Consider the following 27687-nt stretch of genomic DNA (forward strand, 5'->3'; position numbering starts at 1 on the left):
ACTGACGGGATGGCTCAGCAGTTAAAATGCTTGCTCTGGAAGCCTGGAGACCTGAGTTCCATCCCTGAAACCTATCTGATGGAAGGAAAGAACTGACCTCCACACGCACAGTTTCAGGAATACCTGCACACACACACAGTAATTATTTCTATTTATTAACTAATTTATTCATTCATTCATTTGGGCAGGGTCCCACTATGGGGTCTTGGCTGGCCTAGAACTCACTACATAAACCAAGCTGGCCTCAGACTCATAAAGAGCTACCTGCCTATTCCTTCTGAGTGCTGGACTCAAGAGTGTGCACACCACACCTGGCCTAAAGTTTTTTTTAGAAAGCCACATTATAGGGGGCTGGAGGGAGTTGGTAGTTAAGAGCACTCGTTACTCCTGCAGAGGGCCTGAGGTTGGTTCCCAGCACCCATGTGGTGGCACGCCGGCATCTGTAACTCTAATTCTAGGTTGATCTAGTTCTTTGTTTTGACTCTGTAGGTACCAACATAAATGTGGTAGACATAGATACTTGGAGACAGAGCACTCATAAAACAAGCAAATCTAAAATAAAACATAAAAGTAAACAACAAAACTCTCACATTCTACAGCCAAGTGTGGTGTCACGTATCCTGAAATCCTAGCACTCAAAAGGCCAAGGTGGAAGAGTTCAAGGCCAACCTGAGCTATATATATATTGACACTCCGATTTAAGAAACAACAAAATCGGGCTGGAGAGATGGCTCAGCGGTTAAGAGCACCAACTGCTCTTCCCGAGGTCCTGAGTTCAATTCCCAGCAACCACATGGTGGCTCACAACCATCTGTAGTGGGGTTGGGTGTGTCTGAAGACAGCTACAGTGTGCTTATATACATTAAGTAAATAAATAAATCTTTAAAAAAAATCAAACGTTTAAAAAAAAAAGAAACAACAAAATCATATTGTTTGAGAAACATAAAAACTGAACTATTAAAAAACCCTGTTAACTGTTTTTCATTGTTTGGAATTATTAATACCGTCTTCCAGTTACCTGAGGCTTCCATGGACTATAATTATACATGGAGAAAACCAAAAACATAACTGCTCATAGTTCTTGGAAGTCTGAAGCAGGAGGACTGCCGTGAGTTTAAAGCCACCTTGCCTTCCTTTGTGAGGTATCCACTAGAGAAGACCACTTAGAAATGGGTTCAAGCCAAGAGAAAGTCTTTATGTTCAGGTGCAGACACAAGTGCAGTCTGTAGCCTTTCTTAGGCTGTGCTTTTAAGAATAAAAACCACATCCTTGGTTGACACCTCAGCCATAAAAGAGCATTAGCCAGCCAAAACTCCAGGCTAGAACATTTAGGGACTTTCTCAGAACTGTGGACTTTAATGGATTCCATCTTTGTTCTTGTTTCGGAGGGTGTTCCTGCCTGTGTGCTGAGTTCTAAAGCTTGAATGGTATTTCCATCATGGCTTCAGTTATGCTAAGGCCTCGGGGACTGTTGCATTCCTAGTGTGTTCCAGACCCTGCCCTACGCCCACACCCCCTCCAAAAAAGAAGGAAGACCCTCAGTGGTAGTTTGAGTAGGTTTGGCCTCCATGGACTCATGCATTTGAATGCTTGGCCCAAGGAATGGCACTGTTAGGAGGTGTGGCCTTGTTGGAGGTGTCACTGTTGTGGTGGGCTTTGAGGTTTCCTATGACTAGGCACCACCCAGTGTGTTATCAGAGTCTCCTCCAGAAGACAGTCCCCTTCTGCTGCCTGCTGATTAAGATGTAGAACTCGTGGCTCCTCCTACACCATGTCTGTCATCACACCACCATGCTTCCCAACATGATGATGATGGACTAAACCTTTCAGACCGTAAGCCATCCCCAATTAAATGTTTGTCTTTTGAGAGTTCCTAGATCATTGTGTTCCTTCACAGCAGCGAACCCCTAAGAAGCTTGTACCAGGGACTGGGGTGCTGCTGTGATAGGCTTGGCCGTGCCTTTGTTTGGAGGAATGTGGAGTTTGGAACTTTGGATTAGCAAAGCAGTGGAATGCTTTAAGTGGAGTTTAATGGGGCATACTAGTAGGCGCATAGAGCACAGTGAGTGGTGTTGAGGGTGACTTGAACTGTGGGGGCCTGGCTCAGGGGGATTCAGAGGAAAATAATTTTACTATGTTGCCTAGAGATTGTTCTTGTGATATTTCAGTAAAGAATGTAGCTGCTTTTTGCCCATGTCAGAGTCTTTCTGAGGCTAAGGTGAAGAGACCAGATTAATTGCACTGACAAAGGGTATCTCAAAGAAACCTAGCATAGACTCTGTCATGTTATTCACTCTTATGAGGAGCATTTTGATCAAGCATAGCAAACTGCGAAAGGAAAGACCATTGTTGAAGGTGCAGCATCAGTTGCAATTGAGGCTTGGCACCAGGAAGAAAGACTATGGGAGGCTATCGTTCAAAGTGAAGCCTAGCTGCAGCGGAAGACCCCAGTGTATTCAAGCTGCCAGTCCCCTGGCATGACCCAAGCACAGCAGCAGCAGTGGAGTGGAGTCAGCCAAAGCCTAGAGTGCTGCAGAGGGCAGAGCTGGGCATTTCATGGTGCTAAGAGATGCCAGAGCCTTGGGATACTTGTCAAGGAAAGCTGCTAACACGGAGGGAGTGGAACCAGCACAAGAGAGAGAGGTGTAGTCAGCAAAGCTGGGACAGAGTTGGACGTCAGACATGGAGATGCAGAGTTTGGAGTTTGCTCAGCTGATTTTGGTCTTGCTGTGGTCCTCACTATGACATTTTAGAATGGTAGTGTATATCCTGTCATGGTGGGAGTATATGATCTGCTTCTTGATTTTGATTTTATAAGGGATTACAGTTAAAGGATTGCATGAGTCTCAGAAGAGATTTTGAACTTTGGACTTTTAAACGTTGTTGAGCTAGACTGTGGGGACTTTAGAAGCTGAACTAAGTGTATTTTGCATTATGCTATAGCTACTAGCCTGTGGGGACTGGGGAGTGGAACGTGATAGTTTGATAGGCTTGGCCCACAGGTAGTGGCACTATTAGTAGGCGTGGCCTTGTTGGAGGGGGCGTGGCCTTGTTGGAGGGGGCGTGGCCTTGTTGGAGGGGGCGTGGCCTTGTTGGAGGGGGCGTGTCACTGTCTCCGTGGGTTTTGAGGTCTCCTATGCCTCCACTCATGCCCAGTGTGGAATCAGAGCCTCCTCCAGAAGACAGTTCCCTTCTGCTGCCTGCTGATCAAGATGTAGAATTTGTGGCTCTTCCAGCACCATGTCTTGCCACGCTTCCCGCCATAATGATAATGGATTAAACCTTTGAAACTGTAAGCCAGCCCCAATTAAATGTTTTTGTTTTTAAGATTTGCCTTGCTCATGGTGTCCCTTCACGGCAAGGAAACCTTAAGATACCCTCCTTCTTGTAGGTTAAAACATTCCCCCACAGCACCCAGTTTTAGAATACGATCACTGTCTTCTACCTCAGTCTGCTCTCTTCTACACTTCTGTCTCCTCTGCCTTCCTTTGGATTCTGAGACTCTGGCCCTTTGAAACTTGATTCAGACTGGAATAGCCAACCTCCCAACTCAAACCTCTGCTCTTGCCAGCACCACACAAGTGAGTACAGAATACAGATCATTGATAGGGATGTACTCCTGACTGACCACACCTTGACCGTTGTCAATAGATTTTGGACCCAAGGTATTTTTTCACATTCATAGATATGAGTTAAGAGCTGGAATGTTGTTGAAATTTTTAATCCCAATCTGGGGTTTCTACCCTACCTTTGACCATTTAGTTCCCAGATAAAAGACACACAACTTTTATTGTTTACAATAATTTCCTTGACAGGACAAGAGCTGGGCAGAAACCTCCCCTCTGTGCCACTAGAATCTACTTTGCTATGGATAACCCTCAGCTAATTGGCCGGCTCTCAGGGCCACGTTTTCTTGACTCCTAACCTGTAGCAGCTTCTCCTTCCTCCTCCTTGGAGAGATGACTCAGCAGATCAACAGTTGCTGCTCTTACAGAGGACAAAAGCTTCAGTCCAGTTCCTACATTCACACAGTTGCTCACAACTGCCTGGGACTCCCACTTAAAGAGATCTAATGGCCTCTTTGGCCTTTGCAGACACCCTCATATGTGTGGCAGATTCATGGGCATAAGAAATGAGACACACACATACATGAAAATAAATCTTTTAAAGACTGGGATAATTGTGACTAGAAACATGGGTCTACAGTTACAAACACTTGGTACTTTTGCAGAGGAACATTTTCAGTTCTCAGCACCCATATGGTAGCTTAAAACAGTCCACAACTGCAGTTCCAGGTGAGCTGGTCCCCTTTTCTGCCCTCCACAGCACCAGGCATGCACGAAGCACACTTACATACATGTAGACAAAACACCCACACACAAAAAACTTGTTTGTTTTCTTAATTAAAGTAGGCTACTGGCCTCAAAAGTGCTTAGTAAGAGAAGGTGACCTTGAACTTCTGGTCCTCCCTCCACCTCTCCCAAGTGCTGGGATTAGAGATAAGACCACTGTACCCTGCTTCCTATCTGTAGGATTGTGAATCCGTGTATCACAGAGATGGGCCAATTTTTACCACAGCTCTATTCCCAAATATAGATCCAAAATACAGAAGCAGCCTATGAGTCAATGGATAAAGAAAATGTATACACACACAATGGAATTGTATTCAACTGTAAAGACTTAAGGGTAAATTATGACAGTTGAAAGAAAAAAAATTAAAATAGGGTAAATCATCTCCTTCCATTCATTGCCCTTTTCATAGTCACTTGTCAGTTCTACACAAAGTGGAGAGCCAGGAAGTATTACCAGAGCTGGAAATGGGCTGTTTGTTGTTGTGTTGTCATGGGGTCATTGTGGCTATTCTGTTTTGTGTTTGTGACTTGTTTTTTAATTTTGTTTTTGTCTTTTGTTTTGGTCTCTACCTGGCCTGGAACTATGTAAACTAGGCTGCCGCAAAAGACAGAGATGTGCCTGCCTCTGGCTCCCAAGTGCTGGGATAAAAGACATACATCACTAAAGTTTTAGTGCCCAGTTTAGAGAAAAGGCTTTTAAGTGCTCTTAAGAGAGAGGAGTTGGCAATGATGGCCTCGCTTAAAGTCTCAAAGAAACTTAGGTGCCCTGAGAAGGTGCACTGGATGGGAAGAGGAAGCCAGTAGCACAGGGTACAGAGGAAATTGGCCCGTCTGTCTGAGCTCTGAGTGGATCTCAGTCAAACCTAAGGCGTTGAAACCTGGCGTTTACCTGGCTAGAACTTGAGCTTTGACTTTCCTTTATCTGCATGACTGAGAAACCCTTAAAACCAGAAATTCTTCACGTAACTGTTGGCTCTGAGTACTTTGCAGAAGCGAGTGTGAAGCCACAAACAGAACCTCAGTGTAATTTAGACTGTTCCCAAGCGTCCAGGAGGGCGGAGTGGGGAGAGTCTTTCTAGAGACTGAATTGTAAAATAATCAGGTGATTGACATAGCAGGCAGGGTCTTGTGAATGCAGACCATAATAGATGGGACAAGGGTTTTATTTTATTGCTGTTAGATTCACACGTCACATCTACTACCTCACCTGGTGGTCCTGTTCCCTGCAACAGCTCCCTCAGAAAAGGAACAACTAACACGCTTAACCCACCTGTTTCCAGGTTTTAAATTGAATCCGCAGAAGGAGGACTCAGCAGATGAGCAGAGAAGTTCTGAAGAAGAGTCTCATGCAGGTGGACTCAAAAGAAACATCATGCCCATGATCACTGCCAATAAGTATGGATCGAGGTCAGAAAGGCAGTGGGCCAACAACCTGGAAAGGGAGAGAGGGGCAAAAGCCTCTCTTCAAGACACGGGATCCAGGAAAGGGGCAGAACCAGCGTCTGCTAGGCCTGCTCCAGGAGAGAAACGTTACATATGTGCAGAGTGTGGGAAGGCCTTTAGCAATAGCTCAAACCTCACTAAACACCGGAGAACACACACTGGGGAGAAGCCTTACGTGTGCACCAAGTGTGGGAAGGCTTTCAGCCACAGCTCCAACCTTACCCTTCATTACCGGACACATCTGGTGGACCGGCCCTATGACTGTAAGTGTGGGAAAGCCTTTGGGCAGAGCTCAGACCTCCTTAAACATCAGAGGATGCACACAGAAGAGGCGCCCTATCAGTGTAAAGACTGTGGGAAAGCCTTCAGTGGGAAGGGCAGCCTCATTCGACACTATCGCATCCACACAGGGGAGAAGCCCTATCAGTGCAATGAGTGTGGAAAGAGTTTTAGTCAGCATGCAGGTCTCAGTTCCCATCAACGCCTGCATACAGGGGAGAAACCCTATAAGTGTAAGGAGTGTGGCAAAGCCTTCAACCATAGTTCGAATTTTAATAAGCATCACAGAATCCATACTGGTGAAAAACCCTATTGGTGTAACCACTGTGGGAAAACCTTCTGTAGCAAGTCAAATCTTTCCAAGCATCAGAGAGTCCACACTGGAGAGGGAGAGGTACAGTAAGTGTCCATTTCTGTCTGTTGTTATTGTTGTAAACGTTAGAATGTGAATGCTAGGAAGAAGCTCTGTAATGCATTTCATGTTTGATAGTAGGTTTGGCTCTAGTCATCGAGGGGTGCCTTGGAGGGAGAGCTCCACAGCAATAGAGTAGACAAGAGAGGTCTACAGAGCAGCCGGGAGCTCCACACTGGTCACCTCTACCAGCAGGGTCCCTCCTCACACTCCAGGCTCCAGTGTACTGTGTGTCCAGTATAGTTAAGGAAGAGACATTAAAATTGTTTAACTGTTTTAACATGTATTCCACAGTTGTAGTTTGTAAAGAATTGAGCCACCTTGAACAGTCTGATTCAGAATAAACGTATAGCATCATGTAAAGCCTCAGTACTATTATTGTGATGAATAATGTTGTTATAGAACTTTTCTTTTTTACATTTTATTGGGTGAGTGGATGAATGTGTGAAGGCCAGAGGACATCTTTCTTCCACCCCTAAAATTTAAAGTTTTAAAGATGCAGATTCTCCTTTCATCCAGCATATGGGTCCCAGGGATCCAACTCAGGTTCTCAGGCCCAGCAGCAGGCTTCCTACCCACTAAAGCTGTCACTGGCCATGGTTACTGAACATTCTGTGGGTAAGGCATTGGCCAGGCTTGGAGGTACACCCTCATACTCCCAACACTTGAGAGAGGATCCTAAGTCTCACGCTGGCCAGATATCTCAAAGAAAGAAGGGAGGGGAGGGCAGAGGAAGGAAAGAAAGACCTACTGTGTCCAGCCTACGGCTTGTGAGCGCATGTGAGCGAGCATATGTGAGAAAGTCGTGGGAGAGTGTGGGTAGCAGGTGCCTAATGGTTGCACTGTGCTGTGTCCTGACATAAGGAGCCACACGTTACATTATTGTGATCATTGTCAGCCTGTGACTTTTGTTAATCCTGTCTATGCCAATGTCTGTGGAAATCAGTTCTCTGCAAGCAGCTTTCGTCTGAAAACTCCAGAAACTGAAACCCAACAGGATTGCCCTAAATCTTTCCTGGCAAAATCTGAATGTGGCCTCTGCAGTGGTAACACTTCTGGCTCTGTGTCCACTGCTGCCTAGAAACCCACTGCCCTCCTTCCTTCTGCCACATGCTGGTCTGCATATTGTAAGGTTTTTACGAAGTACTTAAACACCCATTGGTGAGCTGGGTAGTCAGAGAGTTTCCTGTGGAGTGCCAGACCTAAGGATTATTACGTACCTCTACTTAGATCCCAGCAATCAAGCCACACCTCATCCCATCAGCTCTCTGTGGACAAGAGAGTTGATAAGCTTGCTGTGGTCTTGGCACCAGTCCTCTCCACACTTCTATACCCAGGCCCAAGACAATTGAATTTTTAATGTGTGTATACAAGCATAGGTAGGCATACGTGTGTGCAGGTGCTTATGCAAGCTAGAGGTGTCAGATTCCTCATGGAAGTAAAGTTACAGATGGGGGCTGGAGAGTTGGCTCAGTGGTTAAGAGCACACTGGTTGCTCTTCAGAGGTTCTAAGTTCAATTCCCAGCAACCACATGGTGGCTCACAACCATCTATAATGGGATCTGATGCCCTGTTCTAACATGTAGGTGTACATGCAGATAGAGTACTCATATACATAAAATAAATAATAAATCTGTTAAAAAAAAAAAGTTGCAGATGGCTGTGAGCCCTGACATAGGTGCTAGAAACTGAACTCAGGTCTTCTGTAAGAACAGTGTGTGTTCTTAACCACTGAGTCATCTCTTCAAACAATATTAAACTTAAACATCATCATTGTGTGGGGGTGGGGGTGGTGATTTGAGACAGGACCTATGTAGCCCTGGTTGACCTGGAACTTATGTAAACCATCACTTTGAACCATAGCCCGCTTTGAACTCTGAGATCCTCCTGCCTCTGTGTCTTGAATTCTCAGATTAAAGGTGTGCACCACCATACCCTGTCCCTCCTTACTTTGTTCTTAGGATTGCATTTTTTAGTCATGTGTATGTGTGTGTGTCAGGGTGCACATGAGGGCAGGTGCCTGTGGAAGCCAAAGGTGTGGGATCCCCTGGGAATGGAGTTAACGGGTGGTTATGAGCTGCCTGATGTAGGTTCTGGGAACCAAACTCGGGTCTTCTGTCAAGAGCAGCATGTGTTCTTGACCATCTCCTCAGGCCTTAACTTTTCTCTAATGGCCTCTCACCTTGTGACTCCTGGTATGTAAGCTAGGTCGTACCACTGGGCTGTGGCACTTAGCCCTCCTTCCCCCAGAAGTCTGTAATATTCCCTTTGTCCTACAGAACTGAAGGCTCTCTATTCACTCCCAGCCCTCCCCTACCCCAGTACCAAGACCACCTATCCTGATACGGCTCTTCTGAAGGAGAGCTCCCAACTTCCATTCTTTGAGTTTAGCATCTTTTATTTCTGAATCAAGGAGCAGGTTAAGCCACACAAACTAAGTTGTCATGTACCAGCCAAATAAGAGGAGTGAGACACTGAAAATAAAAACTGGCATTTTCTTATTGTTAAAGTAGCTTGGGAGAAGTGTATCTAGGTGTCCTCCCAGAACCTTAAAACCTTAAACTCGGTACATTGAATGATAACTTCTCGTTTGTATTTCCTGATAAAAGTGGCCCACAGAGGAATTGGACTTCAGGCAGCAGTCGTGTGTGTGTGTGTGTGTGTGTGTGTGTGTGTGTGTAATACTAACCAAAGAATCTGTTGCAGGTCTATGTCGCAAAATGATCACAAGACAAGGAATGTCAAAGACAAAGTCAGTGTACCAGTAAAACACTAGTTTTAGAGCAGTATGTTCCTAGCAGGATGGCCTCAAGAGATAAGCAAAAAACATGGCGAAGGAGTTGGCTCTGGGTAAAAACCACCACTATACAACTCCGACAGCCAGAACCCTGTGTAGAGTCCAATGGGGTAGCGCCCGTCTGTAATCTCAGCATCTGCAGCAAGATAGGAGCAGACAGTACCTAGAAGCTCATGCAAGCTAGCCTAGAGCAGAAACAGAAGAGATACCTCGAGCATGAGGGATGGGCACTGAGGTCTCAACAAGGCAGTGAGAACTCACGTCCAAAGTATGTCCTTTGACCGCTACACACCCCTCCACTCATGCACACACATACCAAACAGTATATATTCAGAGTGAGAGAGATGGGCAGAAGGATACCGAGGTGGATCTGAACCACTGAGGCTGACAACTTGAATTCAATCCCTGGGACTCGCATGACGGAAGGAGAAGACTGACTCCTGAAAGCTGTGCTGTGACCTCCACATAAGATATATATGTTCCCCCAACATACAATAACTTGAAAAATAAAATTAACGGTTCTGGGTGGCTAAAGAGTTAAGACCACTCCTTGCTCTTTCAGAGGACCTGAGTTACTCACACAGCATTATGTAAGTGCTAGGATCTCTGACTCCCTCTTGTGGCCTACATGGACACTTGCAAGCCTACGTTGTGCACATAAACCTACACATAATAAAAAAAAAATTAAAGGATAAACAGGATAACTAAGTAACAAATCCATAATCGTGGTAGGATTTTTTGCAGAAACTGGTTAAAAAACATTAGACAATACAGGTGTGTACAATTTACAAACCAGTCTGCCTGGATTATTAAAAGCCTTTTTTCTTGGCAGTTCCTTATATAGCTCAAGCTGGCCTTGAACTTACTACGTTCAAAGGTAACTAAAGTTCTGATCCTCTGGCCTCAGCTCCCAAGTGCTGGGATTACAGGCATGAATCACCACACCAGTTTATGCCTGAGACAGAAGCCTGGTTTGTGGTTGCAAAGCGGGCCTTTTGTGGACTGAGCTGTAGTGCTAGCTCTTTCCTTTATGTGTGTATAATGTGTGTTTGAGTGAGGGTTTGCACTTGTCAGGCAGTCAGAGAGCAATTTTGAGAATCAGCTCTACTCTTCCGGCTTACACTGAGGCAGGGTCTCTCTATGCTAGACTGAGCTTTCGGGCAGTTCTCCCTATCCTTGCTTGCCATAAGAAGACTATTGGGGTCCCAAGTGTACACTGCTTCACGCACAGGTTCATGGAACTGAATTTAAGGATAAAGGGAATACCCCAACCCAGCTCATACAGAACCCTGGTTTCATGGTCGCAGGGCAGGCACTCTTGGGGGAGGTAGGAGAACATGCACTGCCATGCAGTGGCTGCAGAGCCGTCTTGAGGGACATTGTTAGTTTGGTAGGAATGGAAGCTGGTGTGCACAGTGAATTGGAAAAAAAAATCCACAGAAAATGTGAGGTGGTAGTGATGGTGCCATGGCTCAGGTGATAAGAGTAACCGCCAAGCAATCGCAGGGCCTAGCAATGCTTGCCCGAGCAGAGGCAGGAGTAATCAGTTCAAGGTCATCTTCCACACAATTCAAGGCCAGTCTGTTCCAGAAACACTAAATAAGTGGCTGGAGGAAGCTCTACAGCTCAGTAGAAGCCTCCTTGCCTAGCATTCCTGAGATTGGGTTCAGCCCCCAACAACAAAATAAGTAACCATACGGTAAGGTTCTCACAGGAATTCCTTGGGTAAGTAGAATGGTAGGATACTCAGGGTCTTCTTGTAACTGATGCTTTTGCATCATCAAAGCAATGTGGAGGGGAGAGGTGGGAAGGGAGAAAGGCTGTGAGGGAGTAAGGGGGCCAAGAGAGCAAGAACAGGGAAGCAGAGCTGGGCTGCACGGTGTGGTGGCATGTGCCTTTAGTCCCAGAATGTGGGAGGCGGAGGAGAAGGTGGAGGCAGTCGGAGAAGGTGGAGGCAGTCGGATCTCTGAGCTCGAGGCCAACCTGGTCTACAAAGAACAGCCAGGGATACATAGGGGGGAAAAAAAGGGGCTGGAGAGATGGCTCAGCGGTTAAGAGCACCCGACTGCTCTTTCAGAGGTCATGAGTTCAATTCCCAGCAACCACATGGTGGCTCACAACCATCTGTAAAGAGATCCGATGCCCTCTTCTGGTGTGTCTGAAGACAGCTACAGTGTACTTATATATAATAAATAAATAAATCTTAAAAAAAAAAAAAGAGAGCAGTGAAGTAGGCAGGGCTGAGAAGTGACAGAAAATAAACAACCCTGTAGCATGATAAAGAATTAAGACTCGTGAGTCTGGCCGAAGTGGGCCGTTGTTGAGCCAGGGCAAGGCACTACAGCCATGATGGAGGCTGATGTGAATCCGAAAGCCAATCTCCTCACAGATGCCCTCCTCACCAAGAAGCTGCTGGATCTTGTTCAGCAGCCGTGTAACTACAAGTAGCTTCGGAAAGTAGCCAACGGAGCCACCAAAACAGAGGCAATTCTGTGTTCATTGTGATGGCAGCAGACGCTGAGCCCTAAGAGATCATCCTGCACCTTCACCTTGTGAAGACAAGAATGTCCCCTACCAATTTGTGCGCTCTAAGCAGGCTTTGGGGCGGGCCTGTGGAGTCTCCAGGCCGGTCATCGCCTGTTCTGTTACCATCAAAGAAGGCTCTCAACTAAGGCAGCAGATCCGGTCCATTCAGCAGTCGACTGAGCGGCTCCAGGTGTAGGCTGTGGCCTCTGCCTGTTCCTGTCTACTCACGCCCTGTTAGCGTGTACTGTTTTCATCTTTTTAATTTTTGTCCTAACAGGGCTGTTTTTCACTATCTCTTCATCCTCCTCTACCATCTAGTCTTCCTTTTAAAAAAAATGAATTGATACCTAAGACAGATGAAAGGCAAAATGTCACCATTTAACAACAGGAAGAACCAGGAGAAACTTAACGCCAGGAATAGTGTATCCTTTCTGGTCCCTTGTACCTTTGATACAAGATCTCCATAAATGTTACCATCACTGAGGAACTTTCTTTGGGTAGCAGTCCCTTCCCATCCCTTATTGTTTGAAGAAATTTGATGTTAGTCCTATGTCCAGGTGCCGTTTATTAATGTCTGTGTGTTTTCATGTGTGTAACCTTATATTCTCCCGTATCTGAGGCAGTAACAGTTCAAAGGGGTTCTGGGAAAATCGTGGCTGTTTGGCCGGAGCGTACAGCAGAGACAATGCTAGCGGGAAGCATCCTCTCCTTGGTAAATGGGATTTCTTCTGGAGCCGTTTGACACCTGTGTTGGGAGCCCTCATCCAGTAACTCCCACAACATGGGTCAGGTGTTTTCTCCCTCACATGAAGAAAGTGGTAACATGTTCATTATTGAAATCCTAATAAACATGTTCATATTTCGTTTTAAATAAAAAAAAAAGAATTTAGACTTCTGGGCAGTGACGAACTCAGCAGGCGAAGGCACTTACTTCCAAATAAAGCTCAGTTTGATCCCTCAGACCAACCTGGTAGAGACAATCAACTTCTGAAAGTTATCCTCTAGCTTCTACCTGGGACCTCCCATGACACACACATAAGAAGTAAATATAAATTGTGCTTTTCTTCCAGGGAAGGAGACACAGAAGTATTCTGACATGCTGTCATCCAGTTCATACACAATGTTACAATATGAGTGTGACAATTCCCCGTGGCTCATGTGCCACAATGCTTGGTCTCCTCTTGGTGGGGCTACTCGGAGGAGATAAAACCTAGCTGGAGGAAAGGGGTGGCAGGGTCCATCCCTAGAAGACACCTAACTCCAGACTCCTTTTGTTGTTTTCCTGGTTGCCACGAAACGAACAGCCTTCACACATTCCCACCACCGTGTTCAGCTTCCATTGGTTTTTGGCCACATTGAGCAGGTAACTGAGTTTGTTGAGGATGTCAGCTGTGACTCTGTGGTTTAGGCAAAGGACTTTTTGTTTTACTGTTTATTCAAATAGTATCTGTTCAGACGTAAATAGATTTCAGCATCACAAAGGTCACCAGAGACTGACATCGACTCCACTCAGTAAATGATCTCTTCTCCCACCTCCGTGGAAGCCTTAAGTCATAGAAGTCATGGCAGAGCCAGAAACAGATATCCAAGTCCAATTCTTCAAAGGTATTTCAACCTTTAGAATGTATTTGTGTACGTATATACCACGTGTGTGCCGGTACCAACAGAGGGCAGAAGAGGGCGTCAGATCCCCCTGCAGCTAGAGTTAGAGGTGATTGTGAACTGCCCAACGATGGGTACTGGGAACCAAACTCAAGTCCTGTGGAAGAACAGCAATTCCTTTTAACCACTGAGCCATATCTCAAACCCTGTACTTCAATCCTTAGAGTGTCATAGATGGAGGAAATACTGTAAAGGTCTTACGCTTCAAGTCAAAGTCTAAAATGTCCCCAGCTACTAAATAAGGCAACGAGATTCTAAAATGTCTGACCGCATCTGTTAAGTTCCACATCTGGAGAGGTGATATCAATTCATTGGGTAATACTTAATTTGTACAATAAATGAATAACCTGGAAAAGGAAAAAAAATGTCTACTATAATCTGTGAAACTGTGGGCCAAGATTAATGCTTACCTACACATAATGTTTTATCTATGTCAGTTAGTTGGTCATAGCAACAGTACAGCAACTAATACATGTAGGCAGGAAGAGTGTATGGGGAAAGAAAACTGCAGAGACTCAGGGGGAGGCTGGAATCAAAGTCCTGGAATGAGTTAACAAAGGCCAGGGCCACTTTAGGAGTCACGAAAATATGGGATAAGGCATGGATCAGATATTGGCTGAGAAGCTGTAGGGATGAAAAGGAATCACACAGTGCATTTAGAACAACTCTCATGTTTGCAACCTGCCTCAATGGGCAGTTGGTCCTAATTATCATTCTTAGGCTGGACATCAGTTAAGAGTATGAAGGAGAATGGCTCCCATAGGCTCATATACTTGCATGCTTAGTCCCAGTGTATTGTTTGCCAAGGATTAGGTGGAGCTTTGAAGTTTCAAAAGCCCATGCCAGGACCACGCCCCTCTGTCTGTTTCTGCTCTGTCTCTGTACACACACAGACACACAGACACACACACCCCTGTGGATCAAGATACAAAGCTCCACCAGTGCTACATTCCTGCCATGATGGCCATACTCTAACCTCTAAAACTGTAAGTAAGGCCCCAACTAAGTGCTTCCTTTTATAGCAGTTTGCTTTGGCCATGGTGTCTCCTTACAGCAATAGAACAAGTAGTAAGATACTGTTCTTCTACAAGACCCAAGTTTGGCATTTGGGAACCCATGTGAGATAGTTCACAGCCTATGACTCCAGCTCCATGGAATCGAGTGTTCCTGCACAGCTTCCTCTGGCCTATAACTCTGAAATAAATAAAAATAAATCTTAAGAAAAAGCAAAAGAATTGTTATTTTAGGACAAACTATTCTGGTAACACAATCATCTTTATGTGGAGAGAGTATACAATTTGATTCATCACTGGCATTTTAAATAATGTACTTAACAAAAATCTATGGTTTATTGGGGAGGGGGTTATGTAGCTCTGGTTAGCTACAAACACATGTAACTGAGGACAACCTTGAACTCCTGACCTTCCTAAGTGCTGGAATTAAGCCCTCCCCAGTTTATTCAGTGCTGGAGCTCAAACCTAGGGCTTTATCAAGTGCAAGTACTCTACGAACTGAGGTACATCTCTGGCCTTTGGGCCTTTTTTCTTTTTCTTTTTTTAAGTGGGGGAAAAGCTTTTTAAAACTATCATTTAACTGGTCATGATGGATTAATATATAATTCCAGAATTTGAAAAGGTTGCGGTGGGCTGGAGAGATGGCTCAGCGGTTAAGAGCGCCCAACTGCTGTTCCAGAGGTCCTGAGTTCAATTCCCAGCAACCACATGGTGGCTCACAACCATCTGTAAAGAGATCCGATGCCCTCTTCTGGTGTGTCTGAAGATAGCTACAGTGTACTTATATATAATAAATAAATAAATCTTAAAAAAAAAAAAAGGTTGCGGTAGGATTGAGTTCAAGGCCAGCCTGAGATACATAGCAAGGTCCCACCTCTAACACAAACCAAAGCAAAACAACTTTTGCTTCTTTTTGTTTTTGTTTTGTATTGTTTGCTAAAAAGAAACAATCCAGCCAGGTGGTGGTGGTGCACCCCTTTAATCCCAGCACTCAGGAGACAGAAGCAGGCAGACCTCTGAGTTCAAGGACAGCCTGGTCTACAAGGGTCTACAAAGTGAGTTCTAAGACAGCCAGGACCACACAGAGAAACTCTGTTTCAAACAAACAAACACACAAACAAACAAACAAACTCAAAACCAAAACCCTTCCTGGATCAGAGACATGGCTCAAAGACTCTTGTCCCTGCCAGGTCTGGTGACCTCAGCTTCATCCCTGGAACCCACATGGCACGAGAACCAACTTCTGCAAATTGACCTCCACATGCATGCCATGATATGTATATGCGTGCATGAATACACACACCAAAAATAAATGCAAAACGTCTAGACTGAGGTACATAATTCCTTCCCAGCATGAGACACTGGGTTTAGTCTCCAGAACAAGGGAAATACACCACCTTATTTTGCTATGAGTGAAAAATGTCCTCTAAATTTTTATTTGATAAACAATTCTGTTGTTTGTACTGCTTGGAAAGACAGAACTTGAAGCTAATTGTAAAACTGACTAGGAGGCAGATTCGGCTTGGACTGCTTAGAGCTAGCCTTGAACTCAGCATAGTCTAGACAAGCCGTAAACTTGTGATCTTCCTCTATCAACCTCCCAAGCTTGAGATTAGAGCCTGAACCATCAGGCCTGGCAACAAGTGCTTAAGTGGCCTGGATGATTGGTTCCGTAATTTTGTAAAATTAAAGACAAATATTAAATCACAGTACTCATAAAAAAAAAAGTGAGTTCGTGGCCATCTTAATGTTAATCTCTTTATAACACTCCTAGCCTACCATGTTCCATGGCTGTAACAGCCTTCTAAAGAGGTCAAATCAAGGCAGAGAAGTTGACCCATTGCTACACAGGAGCCAAGTATACTTTTTTAGTTTTCAGCACCATTCTTAGACATTAGACCACACAAAATGATCTGTATAGCTCATAAGATCCTGAATTTGGTATGAAGATGGCTACATACATTTATATTTAAAAAAAAAGTTTATCAAAGAAAAGTTTCAAATCCTGAAGTTTCACTTTAGGATTCCATTTATGGTCACTGTGCTATTTTAACTGACACAAGTGTGACTCCCATACAAAAACACTCCCTTCTGAAAAACAGTTCTGTTTAGTAGTGCATTTCACTTATGCTACAGGAGGGACGGGGCTGGGGAAATATGGAAGCCATCCATTGGGCTGGGAACACTCAGGAAACACCTCCCAAACCCAGGAGGAGCCCTGCTGCAAAGCTTTAGCTGAAGTCAGAGGCGGGATCCAGAGGGGTCCAGATGCTGAGGCCAGATGTTACATGTGAGAGGCTAGGGCAAGCAGGGGAGGTAAGTTCCCTGAGAGCATCTAGTAACTAGAGGCTGGCATTAAATCACCACAGCAACAGGAAGCTTAAAAACGGACTGGAGTCAGGCCAATGCTAAACGCTTCTGATCTACCTCGGGTTCCGAACTGCTCCTATGAGATTCAGGCAGTGATGTCACAAGGGAAGATATGTGGTCTGCCTACAGTACTGCCTGACTGCTCTTGAAAACATGGTACAACTGTTCCAAAAGCCCAAAGGATAGTCATTACAGAAACCCTTGATGGGGTCTTTTTTTGTTTCCCCCTAACAAAATAATCCCATCAGCACCAAGTTTCCTGAATTCACAGAATCGTGTACCAAAGCAGCATATCCCTTGTCCAATATTAAAGCTGGATTAGGAAGAGTGCCTTTGAAATGCAGCCCCTGGGGGCCTGCATTGGAATGGGGGTGTTGTACATGCTTTTAATCCTAGCACTCTGGAGGCAGAGGTAAGCAAGTCTCTGAGTTCAAAGCCAGTCTGGTCTAAGAACAACCAGGAGTACATAGTGAGACCCCGTCTCACAAACAAAAAGGAAATACAGCCTCTCTGTTTCTCTTCCCAGAGTGTATGGTGACCCAGAATATTCTTCAGCCTGCCTTCTCTGCTCACCAGACTGACTCCAACTAGTGAAATCATTGGAATTTTGTTGCAAATAAGCATCCATCCCACCTTGGAAAGAAAGGCTCTTCTGGTGTGAGAAAATTGGTTTAGTGCAAACCCCTTCCCAAAAGGGGGTGACTGGTCCCCAAGCTTCCTTCTGTTCCCAGAGCTTAATTTACTGCTTGCCTCACAATTTTTTTTAAGACTGCTGTCCATTCCTGGGAAATCCTACTAATCACTGTGTCAGGATGCTTTCCCAGTCAGCGCCACTTTAAGTGAATTGTTTGAGGTGGGACAGACCCTAAATTGGTCCTATTAAAAAGGTAAGGCAAGAGCTCTGTAGACTCAGGATGTGAGGAAAATAGTTTATGGCTCTCTCATGTGGATTCTCTGATGTTTAACTCAGCAGAAACTCTGAATTTTTGCTTTTCGCCCATTACATTCAAAGGCTTCTCTCCAGTGTGAATCCTCTGATGGCGAACAAGAGCTGAGCTATACCTGAAGGCCTTCCCACACTCGCTACATTCATAGGGATTCTCCCCTGTGTGGATTCTCTGGTGCTGAATAAGGCCGGAACTGTAGGTGAACTTCCCTCCACATTCCATACATTCATAGGGCTTCTCTCCAGTGTGGATTCTCTGGTGCTGATAGAGGTGTGAGCTCTGGCTGAAAGCTTTGCCGCACTCATTACATTCATAGGGTTTTTCTCCAGTGTGGATTCTCTGATGATGAATAAGGGTGGAACTCCTACTAAAGGCCTTCCCACATTCGTTGCAAGCATAGGGCTTCTCACCAGTGTGGATTCTCTGATGATGAGTAAGAGTGGAGCTCCAGCTAAATGTTTTCCCACATTCGTTACATTCGTAAGGTTTCTCCCCAGTGTGAATTCTCTGATGTAGAATGAGAGCAGAGCTACAACTGAAGGTCTTCCCACAATCTTTACATTCATAGGGTTTCTCTCCAGTGTGGATTCTCTGGTGCTGAATAAGATGTGCGCTCTGGCTGAAGGCCTTTCCACATTCACTACATTCATATGGTTTTTCTCCAGTGTGAATTCTCTGATGTTGAATAAGGTCTGAAGTTCGATTAAAACTCTTGCTACATTCATCACACTTATGGGGTCTGTCTCCCATGGGAAGTCTTTGATGTGAAGTAAGTTTGGAATTCACAGTGAAGTTGTTCCCAAACTCACTGTACTTCTCATTTCTTTCTCCCATATGAGTGAGCTTTTTCTCAACTCTCACTTGGTGAAACTCTTGTATTTTCCTATTCAGTCTTCCAACAGAGGAACTCCCTAGCTGCCTTTGCAGACTGACTTCTTGTTCATAGGCTTCTTCAAACTTAAGACCCTGAGAAACATCCTTTTGGAATCGTCCCAATATCATCTCACATGACCCCATACCTTCAGAGATTACTTGATCATTTCCAGTTTTGGAATCACCATCTAGCACAATTTAAGAAAAAAAAATGCAAGTGTCATGTTTTTTGTGAGAAAGTGAATACAAGTCTGAGGACGATAATCATGTATCTGACATTTATAGTGCCCAAAGTACACGCCCTTTTACTGGCCTGAAGAGAGGCCCTTCAACTTGTATGTATAACTAAAGCAAAGTTAAGACAAACAGGCTAAAGACCAGAAGGGATAAGGGGGAAAACAAAGTCGGCAAGAAAAGACGTGAACCTAGAGGAAATCAAGGACATGCGGGGGGTGGGAGGAGATGCCCTGCTTTGTTGGGAATAAAAATTAAGTAAGAGAAGCTAAAGGGTTGGGCTTAGGGGTTGGGGATTTAGCTCAGTGGTAGAGCGCTTGCCTAGCAAGCGCAAGGCCCTGGGTTTGGTCCCCAGCTCCGAAAAAAAAGAAAAGAAAAGAAAAAGAAAAAAAAAAGAGTTGGGCTTAAAGGTTAAGAGTACTTGTTGCCTTTGCAGAGGACCCAGGTTTGATTCCCAGCACTAAAACAATAAATTTCTACAAGGGCTGCATAAGCCCTTAAACAAAAGAGTAGATTACTCCTTGGAGTACTCTAACAGGAAAAAGAGGATAGAAAGCTCTACAATGTTCACTTAGACATGGAGCACTACCTCACGTGCTCAGAATCCCAGCACACTCATTATTTAGAAGTCTATTCGTGATGCGGTAAGTGTGAGAACCCAGGGCTAAAGCACCAGGTTTGGTGTTAACAGGATAGGGCTCAGCCAGATGTAGCGGCTCACACCCAGCACCAGAGTGGCTGATGTGGAAGGATCACACAATTTAAAGCCATGCTGGGCTACTTAGTAACTTCCAGGCCAGCCTCGGGTGCAGTGTAAAACCCTGTTTCAAATAAATGGATATACATGTGCACGAGTACATAGACATAAATAACAAGAAAATACCCTGAAGCTCAAGCTTTGTTATTCACCAGCTCTATCACCAATCAAGAAGTATCTAAGTTCATTGTTTGTCTGACGCAGGGTCTCATGTAGCCCAGGGTGGTCTCAAAGCCATTATGTATGAACTGTTATCAGCTGGCCCACCTGCCTCTACTTCTCAAGTGCTGAGATTACAAGTTTATGTGTCTAACAGTCTTTTTGTTCTTTCATATATAAGTGTTCTGCCTTCATGTATGTATGTGTATCACATGCATGTTTGGTATCTGTGGAGGCCAGAAGAGAGCATCAGGTTCCTAGGAACTGGGGCGACAGAAGGTTGTGAGCTGTCATGTGGTTGCAGGGAATCAGACACAGACCCCGGAAGCACAGCTAGGGCTCCTAACTACTGAGCCATCTCTCCAGGCCTGCTTCTGCAAACCTTGACCTTATACTCCATGCCTATCAAATGAGGATAATACTAACCGCCCCAACTATGGCGTTACTGTGAGGATTATTGCAAGGTACCTGTGAAACCTGATACACTACAAATCACCCTATAAATGTGAGTTATTCTTACTATTACTACTTTTTAAAATTAAATTTATTTTTTAATGTGTATGATTCTATGTATGTATGTATGTATGTATGTATGTATGTATGTATGTATACATGCACCAAGTGTGTGTTTACTGCCCTTGGAAGCCCAGAAGATGGCTTCAGATAACCCGAAATGGAGTTACAATTTTGAGCCTCCATGTGGATAATAGAACCTGAACTTGGATCTTCTGCAAGAGCAGAAAGTGCCATCTCTCTGGCAGCATTAGAGTTTTCTAAGACTACATTGTCACTAGCCAACCCTGAAGGCAAGAGATAGCATACTCTGTTGAGAAGCACATGTCCTTACCCAGTGAGAACACATTCCCATAGTTCTCTAGCATCACATCCCTGTAGAGGTCCCTCTGTGCAGGCTCCAAACGCTTCCACTCTTTCCAGATGAAGTACACAGCTACATCCTCAAATGTCACCAACTCCTGAAACAGTCACATGGCCAGACATGCAATTTCAGGGCAAGGGTAGGGACTGGCAAGACCAAACTGCAGCCAGGATGGAGATAAGTAATACCTCCTTGGGATGTGGGCAGAGGTCGGTCGGAGCAATGCCAGCATGAACATCTACAACAGGGTGTAGCATTGAAGGTGTAGTGATAAGCGTAACTCCCTTCCAAGAATCCATAATAGAAGTAATTATTTTATTAACATGTATTTATTTGGGGAAGGAGTATCACTGCACACATGTGGAAGTCAGAGGGCAATCTGAGATCGTCAGCTCTCGCTAACATGTGCATACTAGGGAGTGGACTCGGATTCACAGGGTGCCAGCAGTCACCTTTCCACTGCATCATCTCACTGACCCCAGACCTACGGTCTTGATGGACAGAATTTGAATTTAGGGCACTGAATGAGACATCAGAAAGAAAAGAAGGGAACCATAGCTTACCTGGGACTTGGCCTTTAGAAGTGCAGCAGCCAACATCTTGTCCCCGAGACTGTCCTTGTCAGGAAAGGAAGGGACTTTTGAAGAAGAAAGAGCTGAAGGACAATACCAGGGCCAGGAGTCAATCTACCTGCTTTACAACCCATGGTCACGTCTCAAAACCGCCCAGTCTCTCCTTTCATGAACAGCAGATTCTTTTTTTCTTATTCTTGGTGGGTTCAGAGATCAAAGCTTTGTGCATGCTAAGCAAGTGTTCCACAGCTAAACTCCATTAATAGCCCCTCTGACTTCATGCCCTTTCTTCAAGCTGGGTCAGGAACCTGTTATGTCCTCATTTCCCTTCCACTACTGCCAAGTCTTTGAAGAGATTCTTAAGCAGAGAAACATGAGCAGCTTCCCTCAAGCCTTGACAGAAAACACAATACCCACGCTTCTTTTTTCCATCTGCAGATCATTTAAGTCATTATTATACAATAGAAACGTGTCCTCACTCTGAACTTTACCACATACTTCTCATCAGCCCTAAGTGTGGTGTTTGTGTCTTAGGGCTTAACCCACTACATATAACCAGATCTGACAAAAAGGGCTGTACTGGCTGGTTCTGTGTATCAACTTGACACAAGCTGGAGCTGTAAGGCATTTTCTCACTTAGTGATCAAGGATGGGATGGCCCATTGTGGGTGGCGCCATCCCTGGGCTGGTCCTGGGTTCTATAAGAGAGCAACCTGAGCAAACCAGGGGAAGCAAGCCAGTAAGTAACATTCCTCCATGGCCTCTGCATCAGCTCCTGCTTCCTGCCCTGCGTGAGTTCCTGTCCTGACCTCCTTAGGTGATGAACAGCAATGTGGAAGTGTAAGCTGAATAAACCCTTTCCTCCCCAACTTGCTTCTTGGTCATGATATTTGTGCAGGAACAGGAACCCTGACTAAGACAAGGACCTAGGAGCTTTTTCCTAGGAGGCATGGGAACAACAGGCATTGCAGTTGAAACCTGAGGCTGAGGCTCAGTGCTCAGTGCTTACCTAGTATATGTGTGGCCCTGGGCTCTATACATAGTAAGTCATCTCCCACAAAACTCTCTAATGTTTGGGGGACTTTTTCTTCTGTGTGGGTGTAGGTAGCACTGTCTGTGTGAGTAGTGGATGCATGCATGCCCTGTGGAGGTCAGAGGACAACCTTGGGTATCAGTCCCTGCCTTTTGCCATGTTTGAGGCAGGGTATCGTTGTTGTTTTCTGCTATGTGTGTCATGCTGGCTGGCCTATGAACTTGTGAGAATCTTCCTACCGGTAGCTCCCATCTCCCGATAGGAGTGCTGGGACTGCATTCTTACCACATGTCTGACTCTAATGTAGGTTCTGGGGATTCGAGCTCATGTCCTCAAGCCTCTGTGGCAAGAGCTTTTACCCAGTGAGCCATCTCTCCAACCCCACAATGCTTTAATGTTTAAAAAAAAGTATGAAAATGTAATAAAACACACTATTATTTATATTTACTATGTGATAATATAAAACATTTCAAAAGGAGAGTTCAGAGCAGGTCAGATGAGTCAGTGAATAAAGGTGCATGAGGCCACCAAACCTGATGACCAACCCCAAATCCACGTGATGGAAAGAGAGAAGCAACTCCCTCTGACCTCTACATATGAACCGTGGTGCAGTGTGGCGCAGGTCTGTATATACAGCACACAAATACATAACTCGGATTAAAAAAAAAACAAAAAACAACAAACTCAATAAAAACTTATTTTAGGGGCTGGAGACATGGCTCAGCGGTTAAGAGCACTGACTGCTCCTCCAGAGGGCCTGAGTTCAATTCCCAGCAACCACATGGTGGCTCACAACCATCTGTAATGGGATCCGATGTCCCCTTCTGGTGTGTCTGAAAACAGTTTCAGTGTACTCATATAAATAAATAAATCTTTAAAAAAGAAAAACAAAAACGTTATTTTAGTTTGGGTGTGATGCCACATGCCTTTAATCCCAACACCCTGGGGACAGAGGTAGTGGATTTCTGGGAGTTACAGAAGAGCCTGGTCTACAGCTATAGAAGCCCTACAGCATAGGGTAGCCAGGGCTACACAGCAAAACCCCGCCTCAAAAAGAAGAGAGGGAGGGAGGGAGGGAGGGAGGGAGGGAGGGAGGGAGGGAGGGAGGGAGGTGGGGAGGTGGGAGAATGAGCAGAGCGTGGTAATAGACATGTTTAAGGCCAACACTCCAGACACAAGAACATGGAAAATTCAAGGCCACCTGGGCTACATAGTGAGACTCTGTCTCAAAATCAAACAAGCAAGCCCAGTGTGCTGTCCACACCTTTAATCCTAGCAGTCAGGATACACAGGCAGGCAGATCTCTGACATTCAGATCGTCCTAGTGTACACACTGAGTCTGTGGCCAGCCACGGCAACAAAGTGAGACCCGGTCGGTCTCCAAAACAAAACAAAACAAAACACAAGTAAACAACGGAAAGAGATGAGAATGCCCCCCACCCCCACCCCATGCCTTACTGCTCTCTAACAGGGGCCGGGGTTCCTGAGATGCATGGTCTGCCTGGGTTTCCATGGGCAGGGGAAACGCTCTGGTCGCTGGTCTGCTAGCTGTAGATTCTGCAGGAGGCAGGTTTTGAAGGACTGCAGAAACAAAAGATCAAAACTGATTTTTAAAAAATGCCTCCTGATTTCAGAAAGAGGGAACTGCACTTCAGTACCCAGGAACAGTGAGAAGAGACACATGGGATTGCTCTTTCAGAGCCTCCCTGTAATGAGACCACACACACAAGAAATCCAGATTTCCACAGTTTGCTCCACCCACCCAACGTTTTGAGTGAAAAGTGTTAACAGTGAGGTGGCTATCACTCCACAGAATGAAATGACTGACCCCGAGTCCGGTATGGTGTCTCACACCCGTAATCCCAGCACTAGGGAGGAAGGGGTAGGGGGATCAGGAGTTCAAGGCCAACCTGTGCTATAAGAAACCTTACCTTGGGACTAGAGGGATGGCTCCGTGGTTAAGAGCCTTCCTGAAGACCCAGGTTCCTGAAGACCTAGCACCTATATTGCAACTTACAACATCTGGAACTTCAGTTCCTGGGGGTCTAGTGCCCTCTTCTGGCCTCCACAGGTCTCGGTATCTCCCTCTCTCTCTCTCTCTCTCTCTCTCTCTCTCTCTCTCTCTCTCTCACACACACACACACACACACACACACGAAATAAAAATAAATTCCAAAAGGAAACCTTATCTCAAAAAACAATTAAAACAAACAAACAAAAAAAAAACTAACCCCAGTGTTGCTTCCTCTAGTTCTACTTGAGATCTTGCCTCGCAAATCACACAAGGGGCTAGAGTGACGCTCAGCGGTTCAGAGCACTGACTGCCTTTCCACACACAGGTCTGCTCTCGTCAGGGCAGCTCACAACTTTCTGCAACTCCAGTCCCAGGGGATCTGATGCCCTTATGTGCCCTGTGGGGACACTTGGATGCACATGGTACACAGAGATATACACAGGCAAAACACCCATTCACAGGGAATAAAAATAAAAATAGGACAGTCTGAGATGGGTATGAGACCTCATCTCAAAAAGGACAAAACCAACAAAATCACCTTCTTCTAAAGATCAACCAGTCAGGCTGTTGAGACTCTTGTCTCAGAAAAACAAAAACAAAAAAACAAAACAAAAAAACCCAAAAACAAACATCAAAAACTACAACAATAAAAGGTTAATCAAAGGGCTGGAGACGTGGCTCAGGAGTTTAGAGTACTGGCTGTACTTCCAGAGGAACAAAGTTCAATTCCCAGCAACCACATGGTACCCTCTTCTGGCGTCAGGCACTAGGCACAGCATGCAGGTGGAAGACAGACAGACATGGAGGCAATTCACTTATAGGTTTAAGACAAAAAATAAAAATTAAAAAAAAATTATACCGTTGAAATGTTTTGCTGGGTGATGGACTTGGGAGACAGGCTGGCAGTGAGTTAGAGGCTAGCCTGGTCTACAGAGGTAGTTCCAGGACAGCCAGGGCTACCAAGAAAAACTGTCTTGCACAACAACAAAAAGGGGATCCAGCCACTTGGCGTAGATGGCACAGGCCTAAGATTCTATCACCTGAGAGGGTGAGACAGCAGCACTGTGAGTTGCCAACCTGGTCTCTATCTCAAAGAAACACACACATGTGCACAACCTAAAAGCTGGGCATGGTGATGCAGGCCTTTGATCCCTGCACTTAGAAGGCAGAGAGGTAGGCAGACCTTTCTGAGAGTTCAAAGACAGCCTAGAGTTCAAGGACAGCCAGGGTTATTTATGTAGTGAGATTCGTCAAAAAAAAGAACAACAAACAACAGAGTAAAACTGTGGGCCTGCCATCCAGGCGTGGGCAGGGCCTTTCCCTTGCCCTGTTACTAACCCTACTCTCTCGTGCTGTTCCTGGGGACCAAGAAAGACCACCTCACTGTGAGCACAGGCCAAGAGGGGCCTTGCCTTCCAGATCCTTTCCTCTTTCTTGGAGTAAATCCCTATAAGATTAAAGTAGCCATGACTGGAAACTTAGCACCTTTTGTTCACTTCTAAGGTTTTTGTTTATTTGTTTTGGTCTTTCTTTCTTTCTTGGGTAGGAATTAGGGTCTAGCCCAGACTAGCCTGGAATTCACTGTATAGTACAGGTTGGCCTCATTCATACCCCTGCTTCATTTGCCTCTGTCCTGGGATTATAGATGTGAGCCAGCATATTTGGCTAATTCCTGGAAATTCACATTAGGTCAGTGTTTCTCATGACCCCTTTGGAAGTTGAACAACCCTTTCACAGGGGTTACCTAAGACCATTAGAAAACACAGATATTTACATTACGGTTCATATCAGTAGCAAAAAATACAGTTATGAAGTAGTGACAAAAACAATTTTATGCTTGGAGGTCACCACATGAGAAACTGCATTTAAGGGTCACGGCATGAGGAAGATTGAGAACCATTGCTTTAGGTGCTGCTGGTGATGTATGATTAAAGGGGTCAAGATGGAAAAATCAGGTTTAGTTTATTTCTAATATAGATACTTAAGCGGTATGGAAGGGAAACTACCATCACTGTCTTTTCACTACACCCTAGAGAGCTGAGGTGGACTGAAGCGTCTGTGTCCATCTAGGTTCTCAGTGTCTTAGCGAGCTAATGCACTAGACATATTCAGCCACTTCTTCAGGCAGCCTGCTCCGGCTTGTCCATGAAAGGGTATCAGGCAGTAAACGGGACAATCTATCCGTATCTATAGGACATGAGATCTTGGTGAGGTCCCCGAGAACCAGAGTTCGCACCTCCTCCCAAGCCCTAGTTCTCACTGAGACCCAGAACTGCTGTCACTCTCTGGTTCTCTGATCCAACTAATGAAAAACTTCCTTCTCCTACCCCAGCACAGAAATCGGTGTACTGAGAGTACCAAGTTAGGGTGGCAGTCTGTCATCAGCTGCTTTAAGGAGAGCGACGCTGGCGACTTTAAACACTGGGGCTGGGGACGGTGGGAGACACAAAAGCAAGCCCGGAGTCCCAATAAACGCGACACGAGGGATCACGCGGGCGTGCAGCTGGGGTGGCCGAGCTGGACAGCGACTGCAGGAGGAAGGTGGACCCAGAACCCCCGCGGGCCGCGGACGTGTGAACACCAACCCCCTTCCCCGGCGACCACAACTTCCACCTCACCGCGAGTCCAGGATGTGGCCCCACTCACCCTGGGGACAGGGACGTAAGACTTAGGGGGCCGGACACGAAACAGGTCCACTTGGACCCTGTCACAGTCCCACACAACCGAGAACAGAACAAAGAACGGAAATTGCCCCTCCCTATATCGTTTCCGGGTCGTCCTTTCTCACCACCCAATACAACACCCGAAAGGCAAATGTCCACTTGCTCTCTCTAGGAAAATGGGAGGTCTTCATCTCTCGATGGTTCGCTGACTCAAAGACTATTGCTGTGTTGGGGAAACAAGCGCACCAGACTACGCCACCTGCTGGCCAGGTTGGGAAGAGAGGATGCTTAGGTTGAAGAAGCAGGAGGTCCAGGAAATTCAGGGTACAAGTTCTAGTAGTTCTGAGAGTACACCATCACCCAAACCTCCATAGCAAACATAAGAAACTCGAAGAATCCGTTAATATAAATGTACATCATAGGGCGGGTGTGGTGTGCACGCCTTTAATCCCAGCACTGGGGAAGCAGAGTCAGGCGGATCTCATGAGTTCAAGTGGCCAGAATGGTCTATAATAAAAAAAAAAAAAAAAAAAAACCCAAAAAACAAAAACAAACAACAACAACAACAACAACAACAAAAATGCACCATGGGCAGTCAGTTTTAAAAAGATTTATTTCAATACATTTAATATTTATTGAAATATTTAATTTCTTATTTTTATCTGTTTTTCCTGCTCATATATATGCACACCTGATTAAGATGT

The 27687-nt window shown here is 45.2% G+C and overlaps 2 protein-coding genes and 1 pseudogene across 8 annotated transcripts in view; 2 read left to right on the top strand and 1 right to left on the bottom strand.

The window, feature by feature from the left end:
• Zscan21 (zinc finger and SCAN domain containing 21) overlaps nt 1-22142 on the top strand; it is a 30303-nt gene extending 8161 nt beyond the window's left edge. For 2 of the 7 annotated variants that reach the window (XM_039089408.2, XM_063271277.1), the window contains exon 4: nt 17381-22142. In XM_039089408.2, the coding sequence (XP_038945336.1) occupies nt 17381-17445 (65 nt within the window). In that variant the 3' untranslated portion in view covers nt 17446-22142. Of the gene's footprint in view, nt 1-599; nt 980-5632; nt 6850-12879 lie in introns of those variants that run through there. The other 5 variants (XM_039089407.2, XM_063271276.1, XM_039089402.2 and 2 more) reach the window with 3 other exon arrangements.
• On the top strand, nt 7899-12694 carry LOC103691091 (NHP2-like protein 1 pseudogene; annotated as a pseudogene).
• On the bottom strand, nt 15448-27063 carry Zfp113 (zinc finger protein 3). Its single transcript, NM_001427518.1, has 5 exons — nt 26967-27063; nt 23765-23887; nt 21265-21356; nt 20672-20798; nt 15448-18862 (listed from the first exon to the last, which is right to left on the bottom strand). Exons 2-5 carry the CDS (start codon nt 23817-23819, stop codon nt 17796-17798), a joined length of 1341 nt encoding a protein of 446 aa, NP_001414447.1. The 5' UTR covers nt 23820-23887; nt 26967-27063; the 3' UTR covers nt 15448-17795.
• Between the last annotated feature and the right edge of the window lie 624 nt (nt 27064-27687).

The sequence above is a fragment of the Rattus norvegicus genome, chromosome 12, assembly GCF_036323735.1.
Source record: "Rattus norvegicus strain BN/NHsdMcwi chromosome 12, GRCr8, whole genome shotgun sequence".
NCBI lineage: Eukaryota > Metazoa > Chordata > Mammalia > Rodentia > Muridae > Rattus > Rattus norvegicus.

Excerpts from the sequence above, each read along its gene's own strand:
- Zfp113 (NM_001427518.1), bottom strand. The coding sequence starts at position 23,819 with ATGGAAACCCAGGCAGACCATGCATCTCAGGAACCCCGGCCCCTGTTA. Across the intron at positions 20,799-21,264 it reads TTCTAAAGGCCAAGTCCCAG|GAGTTGGTGACATTTGAGGA; the intron begins GTAAGCTATGGT and ends TGACTGTTTCAG. Across the intron at positions 18,863-20,671 it reads TGGGAATGTGTTCTCACTGG|ATGGTGATTCCAAAACTGGA; the intron begins GTAAGGACATGT and ends AAATTGTGCTAG.